Source organism: Equus caballus, chromosome 4, assembly GCF_041296265.1.
Source record: "Equus caballus isolate H_3958 breed thoroughbred chromosome 4, TB-T2T, whole genome shotgun sequence".
NCBI classification, from domain to species: Eukaryota; Metazoa; Chordata; class Mammalia; order Perissodactyla; family Equidae; genus Equus; species Equus caballus.
The window spans coordinates 81,917,915-81,938,043 of record NC_091687.1 but is presented as its reverse complement, the minus strand read 5'-3'; the positions used below and the strand labels follow the sequence as shown (position 1 = coordinate 81,938,043).

The 20,129-nt window shown below is 39.8% G+C and overlaps 1 protein-coding gene across 1 annotated transcript in view; it reads right to left on the bottom strand.

The window, feature by feature from the left end:
• Positions 1-297: 297 nt before the first annotated feature.
• Positions 298-20,129, bottom strand: part of LOC106783079 (uncharacterized) — a 71,774-nt gene continuing 51,942 nt past the window's right edge. The window contains exons 3-4 of the mRNA XM_070264303.1: positions 8,148-8,227; positions 298-1,095 (exon numbers count right to left, since the gene is read on the bottom strand). Coding sequence (XP_070120404.1) covers positions 934-1,095; positions 8,148-8,227 — 242 coding nt within the window. The 3' untranslated portion in view covers positions 298-933. The remainder of the gene's footprint in view (positions 1,096-8,147; positions 8,228-20,129) is intronic.

Below are 20,129 nucleotides of genomic sequence, written 5' to 3'. Positions count from 1 at the left end.
TCTTAGAGTATCAGTTTATATATGAATTATATATTTTAGACAGGTCGATATAGCCATAACTATAAAAATAGATTTCTCTCATCTATTAGGGAAAATGGCAGTGCGTTAGAAAGGGTCAATGGAATTAACCAAGATCAATACCTAGATCCTCAGCAGCAATATGTTACTGCTAGATTATGCCCAAGAAACAAAACAGTTTTTAGAACTCAGAGCTACTAGGGTGGCAGCAGTTTTTCTCGCACTAACTTCAAAAAATATTTACAGGAGATCATCAAAAAATATTTATAGAATGAATTATTTAATGATTTATAGTTTATTGTTTTCATGTTATATTGTGAAAAATTTACAAAACAGCATATAGAGTTATAACTACATGTATGAAAAGTTCTAACATATAGAATGGTATATATTTTTTAAAATCTGCGCTTCTTCCAAGAGGCCCATCCCCACCTCCCAATCCCTGCCATCTTTGCTTGGAGAGAGAGGCCCCAATCACCTGGTAGGTGGAGGGTGGAATATTTGGTATTATAGATCGTTGCCTAGAAGCTGGAAAGTGTGATACACTGAAACCTGCACATTGATTTATGTCACTAGATATTAAACATATAGCATCCAAATGTCCATGTTCAGTCGAAATGCTGGACCACCTCTTCCATTTATCTGCTTTCCAGCTCCACGAGAACCTCAGGAGTCAGAGCAGTTGTGTCCGGAGTTTGGGACTTAGGTTGCAGGAAGAATTCAGCCTTTGGTTAAAAATGCTCTGCCCAGTTCACTTCTCTTTCTGACCAATAGCTCTTTGTCTATAAGAGTAGGCTTTCTTGAGTGAGGAGGGATGCTTGTACTTAGACATTCTCTCTTCCAAGAGATTTCACCTGACTTCATTTGTCTCCACGGGTCCATCATCTGCTGAGCTCTGGACTCTGATGATTTCCCTTATTTTGGAAGCAGGATCTTCAGCAGCTGAGCCCTCCTGACCTGTTCTCTACGTCTCCCCATAATGAACAACCAATGAGAAGCTCTCTGCACTTCCAGGCTTTTCTTCACCTCCCTACTCATCAAAACAAATCCTTCTGCCAATTTTCTTCCATGCTTCCCCTGCAACAAGAACAGGTTATACTAATATGGGTTAATGCAAAGTCAAAAGTGTGGAAAAGAAGAGAGTTGAGAACAAGGAATAACTGAATCAGTGCGTGTCGAGGGGAAGGGGGACCAGATGGGAGGAGGGATTGGAAGTATGTATAAATACGTGAAACTAGCCTTCACCAACTTTACAAATATTTCATGGCATATCATGTGAGCTGCTTCTAAAGAGCAAAGGGAAAGGTGGCCACCAATAACAACTAGGCCTCCTTCTCTCTTTCTTAAATTTAATTTTTATTGTGTTCAATAACACTTAAAACTCTTCATCTTCCAGCCCTTAACTCAGTAAATACATTTAATTGTTTTACATTTGTGTCTGACGATTCATCTGTATATTTTGAAGTGATATGTTCTATCAGTCAGAGTTCAACGAGAGAAGCAGAACTAGTAGAAGATATTTATTAAGAGGTTATTGCAAGGACTTGACTTATGTGAATGTGGCGGCTGGCTAGGCAAGCCTGAAATCCATAGGGCAGGCCATCAGGAAGGTCAGGTTAGAACTCCTGGGCATGAGCTGATGTGCTGTACACAGGTGGAATTTTCTTTTTCAGGGACCCTCAGATCTGTTCCTAAATCCTTTCAACTGATTGAATCAAGCCCATCAACATTAGGATAATCTCCTTTACTTAAAGTCAACTGACTATGGACTTTACACCAATAAAATACCTTCACAGTAACACTTGGATTAATGTTTGATTGAGTAACTGAGGACTGTAGCCTGGTCAATTGACACATCAAAAGACTATCACAAATGTTTACATCAGTATTTCTTGATTTATCAAATTTCCACATTATCTTTTCCCTTGTTATTAGAGTAGGGGATTTAAACTACTTACTCTCCTCACCTTCCTCTCACACACAAATTCTCCCCAATTATAGTTATATCACATTTCGGGAGGTAAATCAATATTCAGTATTTACATTATTACATCTATTTACATATTATTCACAGCGGGGACACGTAGTAAGCTAATGGATGACTTTTCTTGCACAACTTTGTTGGTTTCCTGAAATTCTTATTTTGTAGTTCGTTTAACTTTCTTCGTGCCTATCGCTAATTCTGTTCTAAACTTTTGGACAGAACTCTGAAACTTCTCTTAATAAATCCAGACACTTTAAGTGACCCCTCAGTTTGATGTTTTTCTTGGGGAGCCCTCTATCATCTTGCTCCAATCTGGAAGCTTTGCTCTCTGGGCCTGCCACAGGGTTGTCATCCTAGAAGTTCCCTCCTCCCGCAGAATGAGAAACCCCCCCCCTCTCTCTTATGTGGGATCCCTTCTCTCCGGGCTCCCATAGCTCCTTTGTTCTTGGTTTAGTCCCTGATTTTTTTTTTTATTCCCTGATTTTAATAGAGCACATCCTCAACATCCTCTCTGAGAAAATAAAGGGCATTCAAGTGTAATTTTCACAAAGATAAAATCATGACCTTTATGCAAAGACAAAATGAACACATGTCAAAGTAAGATGCAATGGCCAGTTCAAAGAGCATTTGAGGAGCTAGATATTAACAGGAAGATAAGGTTACTGGGTTAGATGTGAATTTGGTTAATGCCCATTGGGCTATAAACCATAATTTGGGAGCGGGGTCATTTTTTCCAGTGGATGGGACAGAAATTATTTATATCTCTACCAGACAAAAATCTAATTATTAACATGTAATGTCACTGAATCTGAGAACTTTAATCAATAGTAAATCATGAATCAAATGAATATTTTTCCCTAGAGCAGTGTCTCTCAATATTTTTTCTTATCTCCTCTCTAAGGAGCATTTTAAGATATACTTTCTAATTATGAAATTTTAATACCATAGATACACTGTATATCTGTCGATGTACATACTGTTTATCTGTGCTATATCCAAATCCCATATATACTATGTTTTTTCCTATACAGATCCTTTACCTGTGATAAAGTTTAGTTTATAAATTAGGCACAGTAAGAATTAAAAACAATAATAATAAAATAGAACAATTATAACAACATGCTGTAATAAAAGCTACCACAGATCTTAGCAACCTCAGGATATGGTTTTTTTCTTTCCTTATTAAGTTGAGAACTTTCACCTTTTCCCTTAAAGGAGGCACTTTATGCCTTCTCTTTGGCATATCTGAGTTGCCAGCATCACTGCTCTTGCACTTTGGGGCCGTTATTGAGTAAAATAAGGGTTCCTTGAATGCAAGCACTGGGATATCATGACAGTCCATCTGACAACAGAGACAGCTACTAAGTGACTAATGGGCAGGTAGCATATATAGCACAGGTGCACTGGATAAAGGGATGGTTCACGTCCCAGGCAGGACAGAGCAGGACGGCTCAAGATTTTGTCACACTACTCAGAATGTTGTGCAATTGAAAACTTATGAATTGAATAATAAAAACTATTCATTGTTTCAGGCATTTACTGTGAGCCTCGGAACAAATCCCCTGCAGATAAGGGGAGGAACTACTCTAACTTCTAATGTAATTTATTTACTTATATAAATAGTAATTATTAATTACATATGCAAACTAGCCATTTATGTGCATATTTAACAATGCAATCAGAGTTTTTTTTTAAATAGCGCAAAACTGCTACTTTCAGTAGGAGTAAAACTAGGCAAAATTATATTCATTTTATAAAAATCATTTTTAGTGAAGCTAACTTTTAAATTCTGATTGACATTAAAAAATAGCTTTTAACTAGCTTCCAGATATCTATTTAAATAATGTGGACATTTTTTCTCTTAAGACCTTGACATGATTAATGATGGGCTGAATAACTTTTGTAGAATCAAATATTAGAATATAAACTATTTTTAGTTAATTCTCAAAGTCCAAGGCACACAAAGCATCAACCACAGACACCGTCAACAAGGCAGCGCACAGGCAGGAGCCGGCCACCTCTCACTGCAGGGCTCTGAGACCAAGCATTCCATCCGGAGACAGTTCCTCGGTCCAGCCATCCACTCACCCTGGTTTTGTAGCACTGCCTGCACCTGTTGTTGTCTCTCCCATGAACTCAACGTCAATACTGCTGGTGTGATAGCCAAGAAAATCCAAAAGGAGAAATTGAATATAAAGAATTTTTATTTAATTCTTTAGTTAAGGGTAGAGTAAGGCTGAGCTTTGGAGGACCACAAACTATTCTAACAGCTAAGATATTTTTGCCCTCCAAGAACTAATTTGTATCCCCTTGAGGATGATATTGCCCAGGCTCAGTATCTGTGCATAGCCTTTGGTCCCAAACGACAATGAAAGGACATGCCACCCACCTACTTTACCTAATTTCCAAAATTTTTTTTTGAGAACTTGCGTGTCTAAGAATTTGTGTTACCTACTCACCTAATTGATAATTTTAGAATTGTTGATTCAAAATCCTTAGAAGTTTGAAGATCTTGCTCCACTATCTTCTGCATTATGGTATTACTGTTAAAAGGGCCAGTGCCATTCTGATTTCCACTTTTGTGTGTGTGTGACATGTTTTTCACCCTAGACAATTTGGGGATCTCTCTTCATGTCTGATACGTCAAGTTTTATGAAGTTTCTTGACTTGGGTCTTTATCTATTGTGCTGAGTGCTTATGGGCCTTTCTATCTAAAACCACACGCTTTGTTTTAAGAAACTCTTTAGAGTATTCCATTGGTCATTTCCTCCTCCCTTCTTTTCTGTCCTCTCTTCTAGAATACCTATTAGTTAGATTAGATATCCTCCATGACATTCTAATTTTCTTACCTTCTTTATCATAGTTTCTGTTTCTTGGTCTTTGATGTTTGCTTTCTGTGAAACTTTCTTGACTTTATTTTCTGCCTTATTATTGAATTTTTATTTAACTAATTAATTTATTTATTTTGAGGAAGATTAGCCCTGAGCTAACATCTGCTACCAATCCTCCTCTTTTTGGTGAGGATGATTGGCCCTGAGTTAACATCCATGCCCATCTTCTTCTACTTTGATGCAGGACGCCTGCCACAGCATGGCTTTACAAGCAGTATGTAGGTCCACACCCAGGATCCAAACCAGCGGACCCCGGGCCACCAAAGCAGAACGTGCACACTTAACTGCTGCACCACTGGGCCAGCCCATAATATTGAATTTTTAATTTATGCTATTATGTGTTTTAATGTGCAAAAGCTCTTTCTCGTTCTTTGCATGTTTTTAAATAATATCATATCCTTGTTTCATGAAAGGAATCTCTTATCTGTCTAATGATATTAATTATAATAGGCTTTTCTTACACTTCCTACATTGTCTGTTTTTACTGTGGTTTTTCTCTCTCGTTTTAGAGGTTTTCCTAATACATCTGTTGATCATTGGCTGTCAGTTCGTAATTAAGAGAGAAGAACTAAAAGCAATTTGGAGATTTTATAATATGAGCAAGGCTTAAGCACTAGCGTAGATCTCCTATTTGGAGTGGAAAAAGATAACATCTTGGTTGGCCTGGTGGAAGTCCTTAACAGATTCTAAAGCATTCCAGAAATAAGAGGCTGCCCCCGGGAACATTTTTGTCGCAAGGACTCTTCATAGTAAAAGCTAAGAGCTGGCTGTTGTGTACAGTACTCGCCAGTGACACAACCTGGGTTGTTCCCTCTCAGGTCATTCGGGCTGGGATATGGGTGCAGCAGGGAAAAGTGAAAAGTAATTGGAGGGTTGAAAATGCCACAAAGTTGATGCATTCTATTACTTTGGTTTGTTCAAATAGTTTCCTTGTTAAGCAAGTAAAATGCCAAGGTCTTTGCTAAGGACTGAATTGTGTCCCCCAAAATTCATATATTGAAGTCTTAGCATCCAGTATCTCCAGTGTGACTGTATTTGGAGATGGGATGTTTAAAGAGGTGATTAGTTAAAATGAGATGGTTAGGGTGGGCCCTCATCCAACCTGACTGGCGTCCTTGTAAAAGGAAATTTGGACACACAAAGAAGAGACACTAGGGGGCGCATGCACAGAGGGAGCCGGTGTGAAGAGGCAGCCTGAGGGCATCCATCTGCAAGCAGAGGAGATTGGCCTCATAAGACTCCAAACCTGCCAACACGTTGATCTTGGACTTCTAATCTCCAAAACTATGAGAAAAATAAATTTTTGTTGTTTAAGCCACCCAGTCCGTGGTATTTGTTACGGCAGCCCTAGCCAACTCATACAGTCTTCCACCAAGCTTTATCTAATATCCAAAGCCCCTTCTCATCGCGGAGGGGTTGTCTGAACCAAGGGGCTTGCTGACCCCAACCCCAGTTATTTACAGGTTGCTATACCCTCCCCACACCCCGGTGAGAAAAGAACCCTGAAACCATCCTCAGGCAAAAGCAATTGCTTAGAAGTGCTGTCAGGGTTCTAGCTGCAATCAGCGGATGATGACTCTGACTGATCAGGGAAAAGGGGAATTTATTCAAAGCATATTCAAAAATCTCAAAATTGCTGGGAAGGCTGGTGTACCAGACTTCAGGCTAGTTCTCAGGAATGAAGCCCAAAACCTCACAACAGAACTGGCCTGATGAAAACACCTGCTGTCGCTGCTGCTTTCCTTCCCACTGAGAACTAGAGGAAACTTGGCAGTTGCCACCTTCTCAATGCTACTTCTGTGCCAGGAACTCTGCCTTGGACCCTCTGGGAAACTGCCCCTGCCACTGCCAAGGCTGAAAGTTTAATGCATCTGTTGCCACTTGCCTGAGCCAAAATGGAAGCTCCCCTCAAGGCCAATACCTTCCCTTTACTCCTGATAGACCCAGCCTAGGCTCAGTGCCTGCATTTTGTCTGCTAGCAAGTCTGGGTCTTTAGTTGTGACATAAAGAAGAAAAAGAACCCATTCTGTGAGAATTTACCCGAATACTGAAAGGTTTTTCAGAGATGATAGATAACTTATAAAATAACAACTACATTATTAGAGACCATTCAGACTTGCTGCTATGACTTATTAATCTCCATTTTCCTCTTAACACTCAGCTTTGTAATCTCTGTTTCTCTAACTCTAGGTGAGATCTTCACTCCAGCACCCAGAAGGGTAGTCACTGGCCAAAACAACCCATCTGACCTTTCTGCCTGTAGAATCAAAAGACAAGATTAAGAGAGGAACTGTGACTCTAGGTCCCTACTGATAACCAGATTCAAATAGATGACTGTCTGTAGCATCTGTTAATGACTCATTTAGTTAGAATCAATTAGATGTGGCATAAAAGAGCTGCTACAGGAAGTATATGCTGTTAATCTTAGGGATAATATTGTTTGTATTTCTTAAATTGAAATGATTCAGCATACACATTTAACTTCCTATGTTAAATTTTCTTGTTACTAATAGAATGATAGGATGTGTTTTGACAACAAGGCAAATATTAATTTAAGTGTGCCACACCAAAAAAATATATACTTTCAGAAGTGAAGAGTAGACAGGATCAGGCTTATGGAAGATATCTAGCTCGCAGTCATCTTTCAAAATCTTGTCCCCTATAGTCATCTTTTATAACTTCAAAAATTGTTGATAATTTTGAGAGCCTGTCGTAATTTTTGCTTTAAACATCAATGAATTTTCTTTTCCCTCCAGCTCAAACACATATTTATATGACCAAATCCAACTCATGATCCTCAAAAGTATTTCACTTTTAAGTTCTCAAAATCGAGTCCCTTTGCTAACCATGTCATTCTTTCCCCTCTCTTCTTCGTCTATTATATCTACTGAATCCATTTCTCCATCTCACTGTGACTTCCAGGCCTTATATGTCTTCTTATTATCCTATTACATCACCTTTTTAACAGTACTTTTCATCCAACGGGGCCAGAATCACATAAAGACATCACAGATCTCCGCATTGGGTAACCAGCCATCTCACCGTCTCTTTCTCAGCTTCCACACCAAAGCTGCCAAACTTTGCTGGAGAAAGTAAGAGAATCATACTTACAACATTGTTAGATTTGTGTTCTCTAACTTTGGGTGTCTGCCCCACTCTCCCTACTTTACGCCTATCATTTCTTGTTGATGTCTTAATTTTCAAAAACGGTTCAAAGAAACATGTTCTTTCCTTAAACCCCCTCTACCTCTTACCTTTGGCAGATGATTTTGTCTTTTACTCGATTGGGCAATCACCAGCACCAAACCCACGCTATCCACCCAGAGATAAAGTGCTGCAAATAATAATACAGGATAAAGGATGATTGTAGGAAATTTTAAAGTGCTATTCTCATAGCCACAACCCTGGTTCAGGCCCATATTCAAAGGTAGATTTACTATGAAGCAAATAAATTGAGCTTTGAGGCCCTTTGTTTGTACCAATCCCAAGACCCGTGAAGGGACTTGTGTTTGTTTTCTGTTACTGTGTAATAGATAACTTCACAATTTAGTAGCTTAAAACAGCACACATTTTATCTCACAATTTCTTTGGTTCAGGAATCAAGGCATGACTTAACTGGGTCTTCTGATTCAAGGTTTCTTAGAAAGCTTCCATCAAGGAATTGGCCAGAACTGGGACCTCATGTGAAGGCTCACCTTAAGAAGGATTGGTATCCAAACGCACATGATTGTTGACAGATTTTCAGTTTCTCAGAGGTTGTTGGACTGACAGCTTCCTGCTTCAGTTTCTAACTGACCGTTGGCCAGAAGCCACCCTCAGTTCCTTGCCACATGGACCCCCCAACATGGCAACTTGCGTTATAAAAGCCAGCAAGGGAGAAAGTCAGCTAGCAAGATGATAGTGACTATCTTACATAACTTAATCCCATTATCTCTGTCACATTGTTAGAAGCAAATCACTAGGCCAGGCTACACTCAGGAAAGGGGATTTCACAGGGGTATGACTACCAGGCGATGGGGATCATTGGAGCCATCTTAGAATGTGCCTGCCCTAGGGCCCTAGCAATATGGTCAGTAGGTCATGTATTTTCATAAACTTTGCAAAAATAAGATATTTTAGGGGCAGGCCCGGTGGCGCAGCAGTTAAGTGTGCATGTTCTAAGTGCACATGTTCTGCTTTGGCAACCTGGGGTTCGCTGGGTAGGATCCTGGGTGCAGACATGCCACTGCTTGGCAAAAGCCATGCTGTGGTAGGCGTCCCACATATAAAGTAGAGGAATATGGGCATGGATGTTAGCTCAGGGCCAGTCTTCCTCAACAAAAAGAGGAGGATTGGCCGTAAGTTAGCTCAGGGCTAATCTTCCTCAAAAAAAAAAAAAAAAAGATATTTTTAACTGCAATTGTTTAAGACTACTATCCATTTCCATTTCAACATCCCTTCCAATCACATGTCCTGGAGCAGCAACCACCTCCTTTGTCAAGAGGCATTGGAATTATCAGATGAGGGGAAAATGAGTTGGAGACACGCTTAGGGTGGGTTTAGCGTGGTCTGTTAAGTGGTCCATAGTCACTTCCTTTTGTGGCGAGTTTATTGCCAGTTACTCAGGTATAGGAATGGTTTCCGGGAATACACCAGTCGCTTACTATGCTGACTCAGTCAGCCTTGTGACACAAAGCAGAGGTCATATCTTGATATGAAAGTGATCTCATGCTTCCAGCACTGTCAGAATTAGGGGGTAAGAGACAAAATTTGAGAGGTATAGAGCCAGAAGCTGGTGTGGGGAAATATTTTCAATCACTAGATGTGTAAATTTAGAAGTAGAAGATTCGGTTCTCATCAATGCCTCGTCAAAAGAAGTTCTGCCTTGTCAAGAATATACTCCATAATGCAGTGTATACAATTATAAATGCACTATTTTTTTCTGATGGCTAATTTATAAAGAAGAATTATTAGATTTCCTGTGTATAAAACAACAGCACGTACGTCTCTGAGTAAAGGCATGTTTTCTGTATCCATCATATCAGAACCCACCTCAGTGTGACTTTATCAGTAGCCACTTGTAAAATTGGAAAAAACTTTTCTAAATTATCAATAACTTTTTTAAACTGTGATTAGTCATACCATAGAAAAAAGGAAATCGCCTTTCTGTTCTCTCTATAGAAAGTTATGTTACAATATTGTTGTTAGGAAGAGGCAATCAAGGAGCTTGCAGTCAAAAACTGTAAGAAAATAAAATATTATAAAGGTGTATCAGATTCTTAATGTAAAAAACTTCTGATACTTTTCTGGATTTTTCATGTTTATGGTATTAATTAGCTCTTTAAAATATGTAATTTTTATGATTCTTTTTCCTTAAATAAGTACTTACTTTAATACATGGTTTTGTATTACTTTTTTTAAAGTGTCCAAATTGTCTAAGGTGCAGGTCCCACAAAAACTGGATCCACCCCTGTTTGGCCACCACCGGCCTAGACTAGCATAGCAGCTCCCTAAAGGATCTTTCTCACTTCACTTCTTCCGTTTCAACCCATACCACCCACTGCTACCCAGCAGTCTTCCCAAGGAAACTCTCTAATCCCAGCATTGCCCTGTTGAAAAATCTTTACCCATCATGCAAGTTATACATACTCTTCAGTCTGGCAAATGAGGGTCCCAATCCAACTTTTAATTTTGTCAACAACTCTCTGTTTTTGTTTTGTTTTTCTGGAAATACACCTACTTGCTATACTAAAAGTATCACTTTTGGTCCTTTCTCTCCCTATTTTCCCTTTACTATCATTTTTATTTCTCAAAATCTTATTCATCTATTAAGACTTGTCTCAAATATTTCCTTCATAAACTTTCTCTGCTCTCTCAGAATATAATAGTCTCTCCCACCTTCTGGATGTCTATAGCACTTTTATTCCTCTCTCACTGGTTTTATATATTACCACTGCATACAGTATCTGTACCACTTGATTTTTTAATATTTTGGTTCTCCTTATAAATCCTAAGCTCTTTGAGACAAAACGTTACTTTTTAATCATTGTAACCTCTCTTGCGTCTCTCAAGCCACAGTTGTAGAACAATAAGTATTATTAGTTATGAAAGATTAGATGAATAAATAATGCAGTATTTGACTAAATAATAAATGAATCTATTCAAATGCTACCTTGATGATTCACTCATAATAAACAATTATTTATTGAGACCATACTATGTGCTGACACCCGTGATCAATTCTGGGAATCTAAACCAGAACAAAACAACAGCGAAAATTCAAACCTTGCCCACAGAGAGGTAACACTCTAGTGGGGCAGACAAACATTTGTTGAAGAATCCCACAAATTAGTCTAAAATTTCCTCCTTGACAGGGCCTATGCAGTAAAGGTGGCTGGGGCTGTGATAATGATATTTCCTTCTGTAAGGAAATAACTAAATTGTACAGGATTTCATTTAACCACTTCCATTTTATTTAATTCCTTAACTAATAATTAATTTGATCTTGAAAATTTTACAAGATTAAAGCACTGGTCTGATCTTTGTTTGCAAAAATCAGTAAGTTCTTGGTGCTTCTATCTGGGGGCAGGAACGAGACTGAGAAGGCCTACGGGGAGGCCAGGTCCCTTTTCCAGGTGCAATCTGCTCTTTATCTGAGAGTGCAGCTGTTGGCAGCTGAGCTTATCCTGTCTGGGGTCCTCTTCTTAGTCAGTCAGCCACTGGCCAGTGCCTTTGCTTACGTGAACCAGCTTGTCATGCAGCCTGCATTGCATATAGTCTGTCTGCTCCTGGGGTTTCCTAGATTAGAGGATGTTATGGGTTGAAGGCTGTCCCTCCTCAAGAAAGATATATTGGAGTTCTAACCCCCAATACCTCAGATGTAGCTTTATTGAGTGATAGGGCCTTGACAGAGGCAATCAAGTCAAAATGAGATCATTAGGAGGGCCTTACCCAATATGATTGGTGTCCTTATAAAAAGGGGAAATCTGGACATAGAGACAGACAGCACAGAGGAAAGACAATGTGAAAACACAGAGAGAATGCCATCTACTAGCAACGAGTGCCTGAGGCTGTCAGAAGCTAGAAGGGAGGCACAGCCCTCAGAAGGAAGCAACCCTACCAACTCCTTCATCTCCCCGTCTGGGCTCCACAACCATGAGACAATAAATTGCTGTTGTTTAGCCCACTGAGCTTGTGGTGCTTTGTTATGGCAGCCCTAGTAAACTGATAAGAGCATATGTCCATAGAAAACTTTATACTAAACTCATGTCTCCTGAATTTTTATCTTACCAAATTTTTATCTCTCTAGGATTATTTACATTTAAGCCTAAATACAAATTCAGAAACAGCCCCAAGAGTCTAAATGGTATATGGCCACTAAAAATTAACAACATGGGCCGACCTGGTGGTATAGCGGTTAAGTTCATGCACTCCGCTTCAGTGGCCCGGGTGTCGTAGGTTTGGATCCTGGGCGCAGACCTAGCATCAAGCCATGCTGTGGCAGCATCCCACATAAAATAGAGGAAGATTGGCACAGATGTTAGCTCAGGGCCAATCTTCCTCACAAGAAATAAAATAAAATAAAAATAACAACAAAAAGCTCTCTTGATGTGAACATTTCTTTTTCGGAAATGCCTTAACCTCACCGGGCCAATTTGGCAGGACTTCCTTCTCTGTGCGCCTACCTCTGACAATATTAACAGGGAATGTAGTAGTTACACCCTCAGGGCAGAATGAATGAAGCCAAAAATGCTTTTGAGCCGAGAATCCAAAAGGAATGTGCCAGGAGTACAACGTAGTTTTGTATTGAAGTCTCTTAATGCTCAAGTTACTACCATATTTACTTTAAGAAATGAAGAAACCTTTGTTATGTCCTGGCTCAATGTGATAGGCATTTTAGAATTCATCCAGTGGCTGTTCTTGTAAAGGCTACCTGCAAACAAATAACTTTTCTTCCTTCCACAAAACGACAGCAGTAGGGTGTTCTCTCTCATCTGGGTTTAGAAGGAGAAAGAGAAGCACAAAATAAATCTACCAAATAGCAATTTTTATGCTTATTTAATCTATTTTGATAGAAATAAAATTTTGAAGGTTAAATTTTTCAAGAAATATTTTTTGATCACTTAATGTATTAAATGTTGGGGATACACAGGTGAGCAAAAAGGACACAGGCTCTCTTAGGAAGCTGTCAGGCTATTAAAGGAAATAGATAACCAGCACATGACAAAGTGAGACCACGTTTTATAAGTGTAAAATTCCAACTGTTACAAGTGCTGTTAAGAAATACATGCTGCAATGAGAATCAGCAAAGAAATTTAACTTATCAAGAAGAGGAGAGAAATCTTTTACAGTGGAGATGTATACTTCTTTTTCACTACCCAATATCTGAGCTTCCTTCAAATGTTTAGAGAATGTCCTACATTATAAGCCCTGGTGGGAGCAAGAAAACACCTCCCCCTATAGACGCTGAAATTGTCAGATACTTGCTTCCCCAGCTTCCTTTGTGGCCAGGATGCTTCCTCAGCTTCCTCTCTTTCTCTCTCTCTCTCTTTCTACTTCTCTTCCATCTCAGTTGTGTTTGCCTTCAGATAAATACCCAGTACAGAAATGGCAGCATTACAAACTCTACCACACAGTGTCCCATGACAGTGGTAGAGGTTTCCTCCCCCAGACCAGTTTCTGAGGTGTAGTTGGCACGTTATTCCTCGATGCTGGAGCTTGGTTCTCCAGTCTGCACAACCATTCCATCTGTATATTACAAATATCTTTTTAATATGCTCTTTTTTCTGCTTTGGAACCAGAAAAGCTTCTGTTGCTTATAAATACAAACCTCGAGTGTTACAATTTCCCCTAAGGATGTGCCACTTGAGCTGATATTTGAAGAATAGGTAGGAGTTAATTAGTTAAGAGGGGAGCAAAACCGTTCCAAGTAGAGAGAAAATCATGACAAGGGTGACTGTAATGCCAGGTGTTTGGAGAATGAGGAGGAGCCTACAGGAGGAGATGTATTTAGATGCATTGGTAGGCAAACCATGAAGAGGAAACCATCGGACTGCAACAGTTTCAGTAAAGATTGAGGAAAATTGAGAGACTTAAGAAATTAAGAAATTGTTGAACGGTCTATAAGAGGTTGATAGTTTAAATATCAAAAGATAATAGAGGGGGAGTTATTGCATAACCGATTGAATAGCAATGTAATCCCCTAAGATAGGAAACACTAGAGATGAACCAGGTTTAGGAGTGATTAGGCAAGAGGGGAAATCATGACTTCTGTCAGGGGCGCAGAAAATTTAAGGGCCTTTAAAGATGCCCAATAGGAAGTGCCAAGAAGGTAGTTAAGTCTATCAGTCTGTAACTCAGAGGAGAGGTCTGGACTAGATATATAAATTTGGGAATCACTGGTATACATGTGGTAACTGAAGATGACGTGAGCTCCTCTAGGGAGAGAACACAGAGTAAGAGAAGAAGGGGCCTACAGCCAAATCCTGATGATGTCCATCATATGATGGATTGGATAGAAAAGGATTAGCCTGACAAGGTCCTAGCAAAAGAGCAGCTAGAGGGGTAGGAAGAAAAGCAGGAGGGGCCAGCCCAGTGATGCAGCAGTTAAGTGTGCACATTCTGCTTCTCAGCAGCCTGGGGTTCACCAGTTTGGATCCCGGGTGCACACATGGCACTACTTGGCACACATGCTGTGGTGGGCGTCCCACATATAAAGCAGAGGAAGATGGGTACGCATGTTAGCTCAGGGCCAGTCTTCCTCAGCAAAAAGAGGAGGATTGGTGGCGGATGTTAGCTCAGGGCTAATCTTCCTCAAAAAAAAAAAAAGAAAAAGAAAAAGAAAAAAGAAAAGCAAGAGACTGTCTAGTCACCAAAGTCAAAAGAAAGCGAGAAAGTGTAATACTGAGGAAGAATGACGTCTGCTCTTGAGATTCCTAAGGGCAGTACAGATGAAGAAATAACTGAAGAATTCAACAGTGTGGAAGCAGCTGATGACTTTGGGGAAATCTGTGTCCTTCAAATGAGGGGACAAAAGCCAAGTTGGAACTGAGATGAGAAAACAAGACCACAAATATAGAAAACTCAGACAAGTTTAGCTACGAGGGGGAGGGTGGAGAGGAGGCTTTAGTTGGATTTGAGGTGTGGTTTTAAGGGGATTTTGTTTGTTATTTGTTTGTTTTATACAAGCGGAGAGATGCGAACTTGTGTTAAGTCATGGGAAGCATTACGTTGAAAAGGAAAGGCTAAATATTCAAGATAGAAAAAAACAAATTGATATTGAAAGGTTTTGAGAAGGCAAATGGGGACAGGATCCACAGTTCAGGGGAGAAGGGATCGGCTGCAGGTGGTGAGGATACTGGTGTATTTGCATCTTTGTTAGAGAGAAATTGAGGTCGTTCCACTGGGACGGCTTTAATTTTCTTTGTGAGATAGTCACATTGGGGTGGGGGACAAATGATGTATTCCTGCTATAACGCTATTTTTATAAATAGTATTATTGAATTTCCTATTAGTTTACAAGTTTGGAATTTCATGCCAAGTACTCCAAGACATTAATTTTCTCTATGCAGATTTTATGTTTGGTTAACATATTTGCCAAACTAATGGCATTGGTGTCTTTATTCTGCTCTTGTGATCCAAACAGGTAGGCTTCCCAAAATAGATGTTAAGTGAGAGACAAATTACAGTGTACTTTTGCCCTCTGAGAAGTTGTTTGTGTTACATATGCAGATATTAATGGGAAAACTGGTGGAATCTAAATAAGATCTGTGGGTTAGTTAATAGATTGTATCAAGGATAATTCACTGGTTTCAATCATTGTATTACAGTTCTATATAAGACGTTGGCATCAGGGGAAGCTGCTGGAAGGGTATAGGGAAGGCTATACTATTACTGCAACTTTTCCCTAAGTAGAAAATAATTTTTAAAAAAATTTTAAATAGCCTTTAAGAGTTATTTTTTATGACTCAGAAATGGAGCTCTTTCTTATTCAGCAAGCCTAAGTTTGCATAATTTGAGAGGGAAGAGGAAGGATGCATGAATAGAATTAGTACTGTTGTGTGTAATAACTCAGGGAATTAATTCCACCATTTAATGGTGGTGTTTGGGGATATACATAGTATGTATAAATATATATTAGTAAAGAAAACATTTTTTATTTCTCTCTCCTCTCTTACTGGTTTAAACTGAAGCATTTGTGAGAATGCACATTTGCTCAAGAGGAGAGAATTAATGTTGTCTACGTGTTTGCAATTGTATGTATACGTGCACTGGAAAGACAGAACACATGAGAGAGAGAGAGAAGTTGTGAGAGAAAGAGAAAGGACAACTTTAATAACTACCTACTATATTAGTTTCCTGTAGCTGCTATATTAAATTTCCACAAACTGGGTGGCTTAAAATGACAGAAATTTATGCTCTCACAGTTCTGGAGGCCAGAAGTCCACAATCAGTTTCACTTGGCCAAAGTCAAGGCGTCAGCAGGTCTGCGCTCCCTCAGAAAGCGCTTGAGAAGCCCTGGCAAACTAATGCCCCATAAAGTAACAATCCCAGCTTCCAGGAGTGAGGAGATGGACTTTGGAGGGCTATTTCCAGCCTGCCACATCTACTCTATCCCCAGGAGGGTAGCTATATTCACATATCACATAGGCGGGTGACCTCAAATAGGTCCTGCTTTGTGCCAGCAACTATCCTAGACTGCTTTGTCAGATTTGATGAGACAAAGTGGCAATGAAAAATCAAATAAAATGCTATGATCAAATAAACTCAGGAGTAAAATAAGACTACTGACCCCTATCCCTAAAATACTCAGGAGGTGATAAATAAAGGGAATGAAAATGATTTGAGTTATATGTGAATAAACATTTTAAATGATAAATGAAATGCACCACAGGACACTTCAAGGAGAGGACATAATAAGATGCTATTTATGTAATACAAACTGTAAAACTCAAGTAAATTAGGGGGAAAAAGGAATTTTGAATTGAGGCAAGCACGGGATGTATATGAAAGAAAAGGGATTTGAAATGGGTCTTTATTCCTGGGTAACAGGAGACAGGAAACCATTCTGCCATCACTCAGGAGACTTAGACTAGAGTACCCCACTCTCAGAGCCCTGCAACTTACTAACCTTGTTGGAGTTCGTGACCATTCTCTTGTGTTTCTTCAACCTACCAATCACCCTCACCTTCCCTTTCTTGCCTGTCACTTGACTCACTCTGTTACTCTGGCTCTAATCTCATCAATCTCTCATCAGTTCTTTCAACTCCCTTGCCTACTTGGCATTCTGCCACTTCTCTGCTGACACATCCCACTCAGACGTTAGTCTATGCATTTCCTTACCTACTATACTTTGTAGGAAAATCACAGACTAGGGCAGATTAAAGAACTTCCACATTCAAAGCTCATGGGTAAGGACCAGCTCCATGGCTTAGTGGTTAAGTTTGGTGTGCTCTGCTTTGGAGGCCCAGGTTCATGGATCCCAGGTGCAGACCTACACTACTTGTCAGCCAAGCTGTGGTGGCGACTCACATACAAAATAGAGGAGATAGGCACAGATGTTACCTCAGGGCTAATATTCCTCAAGCGAAAAAAAAAAAAAGAAGATTGGCAAAAGATGTTAGCTCAGGGAAAATCGTCCTCAGAAAAAAAAAAATAAAAAAGCTCAGCTAAGTCCTCAGCTGGGTCATTAGAGCTCCCTTTGTCTTTACCAATTGCCTGTTCCAACGTTTATGGTAGCCCACAATCCGACACTCCCAAGCACCCATTCTAGTACTGTTATCTTCTGCCCTCTTCAAATGATTTTACTTCCCACTTCACAGAGACAACTGAGGCTAAATTCCTTCACCTTTTTGCTTCCTCCATTTATTTTCCTCCATGATTTTCTTCTGGACAAATCCTATTCTCATTCACAACAGTTTCTGTAGATGTGTCCCCCTCTTGTGGAAGGTTAATACCTCCACCTGTTTTCTCAGATAGCTGTTGATTGCTGGCTGACTGTCCAAATTTAAGGGAGGGGGATGGCTCTGTAGCTCAGTGGTTAAGTTTCCATGCTCCACTTTGGCGGCCCTGGGTTTCGCTGGTTCGGATCCCAGGTGCAGACATGGCACTGCTCATCAGGCCATGCTGAGGTGCCATCCCACATAGCACAACCAGAGGCACTCATAACTAGAATATACAACTATGTACTGGGGGGCTTTGGGGAGAAGAAAAAATAATAATAAGATTGGCAACAGTTGTCAGGTGCCAATCTTTAAAAAAAAAAATTTAAGAGAGGAACACTGAGAAGCCAATCAGACACTCTGCTCCCATGAGTGGGACCTGTTGACCTCAATGTAAGGAGTCATCTTATATCAGTTTCTTTCTACTTGGGCTGGACAAATTCACCGGAAAAAAGGATCTTCTATCTTCTAGCCTTGCTGCCATTGATCTGAGAATCAGGGTGGGGAAGAGAGCTGGGAGTCTCACTATCCAGGATGTAAACTTGCACTTAATCTCCCTGTGTTCCATATGGTATTCTCATCCTCAACGGTGCCTCTGTTTTACTCTCTTCAGGAAATCAACCTCCAGAGGGAAAGATTCATTCCTCTAGCTGTGTATAGCTGAGGAAATTTGGGGAACTCACCGCTTCGGAAACTGACTTTCAGCCAACCCTCTTCTTTTCACCGCCTCATCCCTCTTCTGGAGCACTGGGAGGCTACCATGGCCAATTAGTTTCCCCTCTGCCGACATCGCGCTCAGCATTCTTAGATCTGCTAAGTCATGTACCACTGACGTTGACTGTTTGCCAACTTCCCATATTTCGTTCCTATCATCTCCTCTCACATAAATTATTTGCTTTTGGGGTTTTATATGTTCTTGGAAAATCTTTTACCCTCATCATAACAAGGTCTCAAGGGTGAGAATGGCGGTAAACATATGCTCTCTAAGTACATTTCACTCCTTTCATCAGAACGTGGAATAATATTTCATTCCTGACCCTTGGTAGTGTATTCAGGAGCATTCTTCCACAAATCCATTTCACTATTTTACCCATTTTGTCTTAAGTTTTATCGTTAACCTTTCCCTGGCTCTGTAAACACAGTTAGACTAAGTATACCGTAGCGTGCAGAAAACTCAAAGTACAAACTATAAACTGAGAGGTGTATTACAGGAAGAATTTTTCTCCTTACCACAGGATGGAAGCTTTCTACTGTTCTTTTCAGGCACCCCCTAGGGTCGTTCCCAACACCTCCTTCTCCAGGTTCTCGTCCTACCATCCCAGCTTTGGTTGGCGAGCTCAATAATCTCTCATTCTGCAACCCTGGCTGCAGGTTACAACTGACCAGCTGATTTCACTAATGGCTATCCTCAGGATATTTGTGATCAGCCATCTTCTTAAGAGTACTGATGTCTTAATATATTTTTATTTTGACTATTTCTAGTGGATATTGTATCTTTTCCTGCTTTGGTAAATGGCAAAATTCCCAATAATTTTTTTCTTAGAAGCTCAAGGTCATCATTACAGGCATCAGATAGAGTATTCTACTATAGTGACAGCTGCTGTTGGCCCAGCCAGACAGTCTCTTCTCTTTGCCCAACACTGCAACTCACCCTTATTATCCTTATGAAAAAACTTTCTTTTTGACAATGTCTGCCTCTCCTTTTAGATGCTGAGCTCCCTAGAGGCAGGAAGGGAGGGACCATCTCTTTTTCACGTCTTATTCCCTACTCCTAGTTTAGTACCTTCACATAGCAAATGCTCAACAACGGTTTGTTGAATGAATGAACAGGACTGTAAATTATATAAAACATAGAGCCAAATAAATAATGACACTATTCACACAATTGTGACCATGTAAATATACTTCAAGTAATATTCACGAATAAGTTTCCCCATTTCCAAGACATTTGTTTTTTTTCTGAAGTTAACACTTGTCTTTTTTTATTCCTTTTGCTTAATTTTTCTGTTCCCATATTACTGACTAGTTTCAAGGGATGCTTTATAAGGTCAGTAATCCATCACTTCACGTGCCAGCTGTGTTTTCCCCCTGAAACCTCTCTCTTGTTCTATTCAGGACTGTGGACCTGCAAGCTCTACTCCAAACCTATTACCCCACTGCTCTGCCTGTCTTTTCTGAGTTGAGTATCCTGTTTTCTGGATCCTAGGTCCCCTTTTTTTTTCAATTTTTCTATCTCTGTTGAAAAAGCACATATTTCAGTAGCATTTTAAGAAAGCGGACAATAGAAGTGAATTTAATGTGAGCTTTCATTGCATG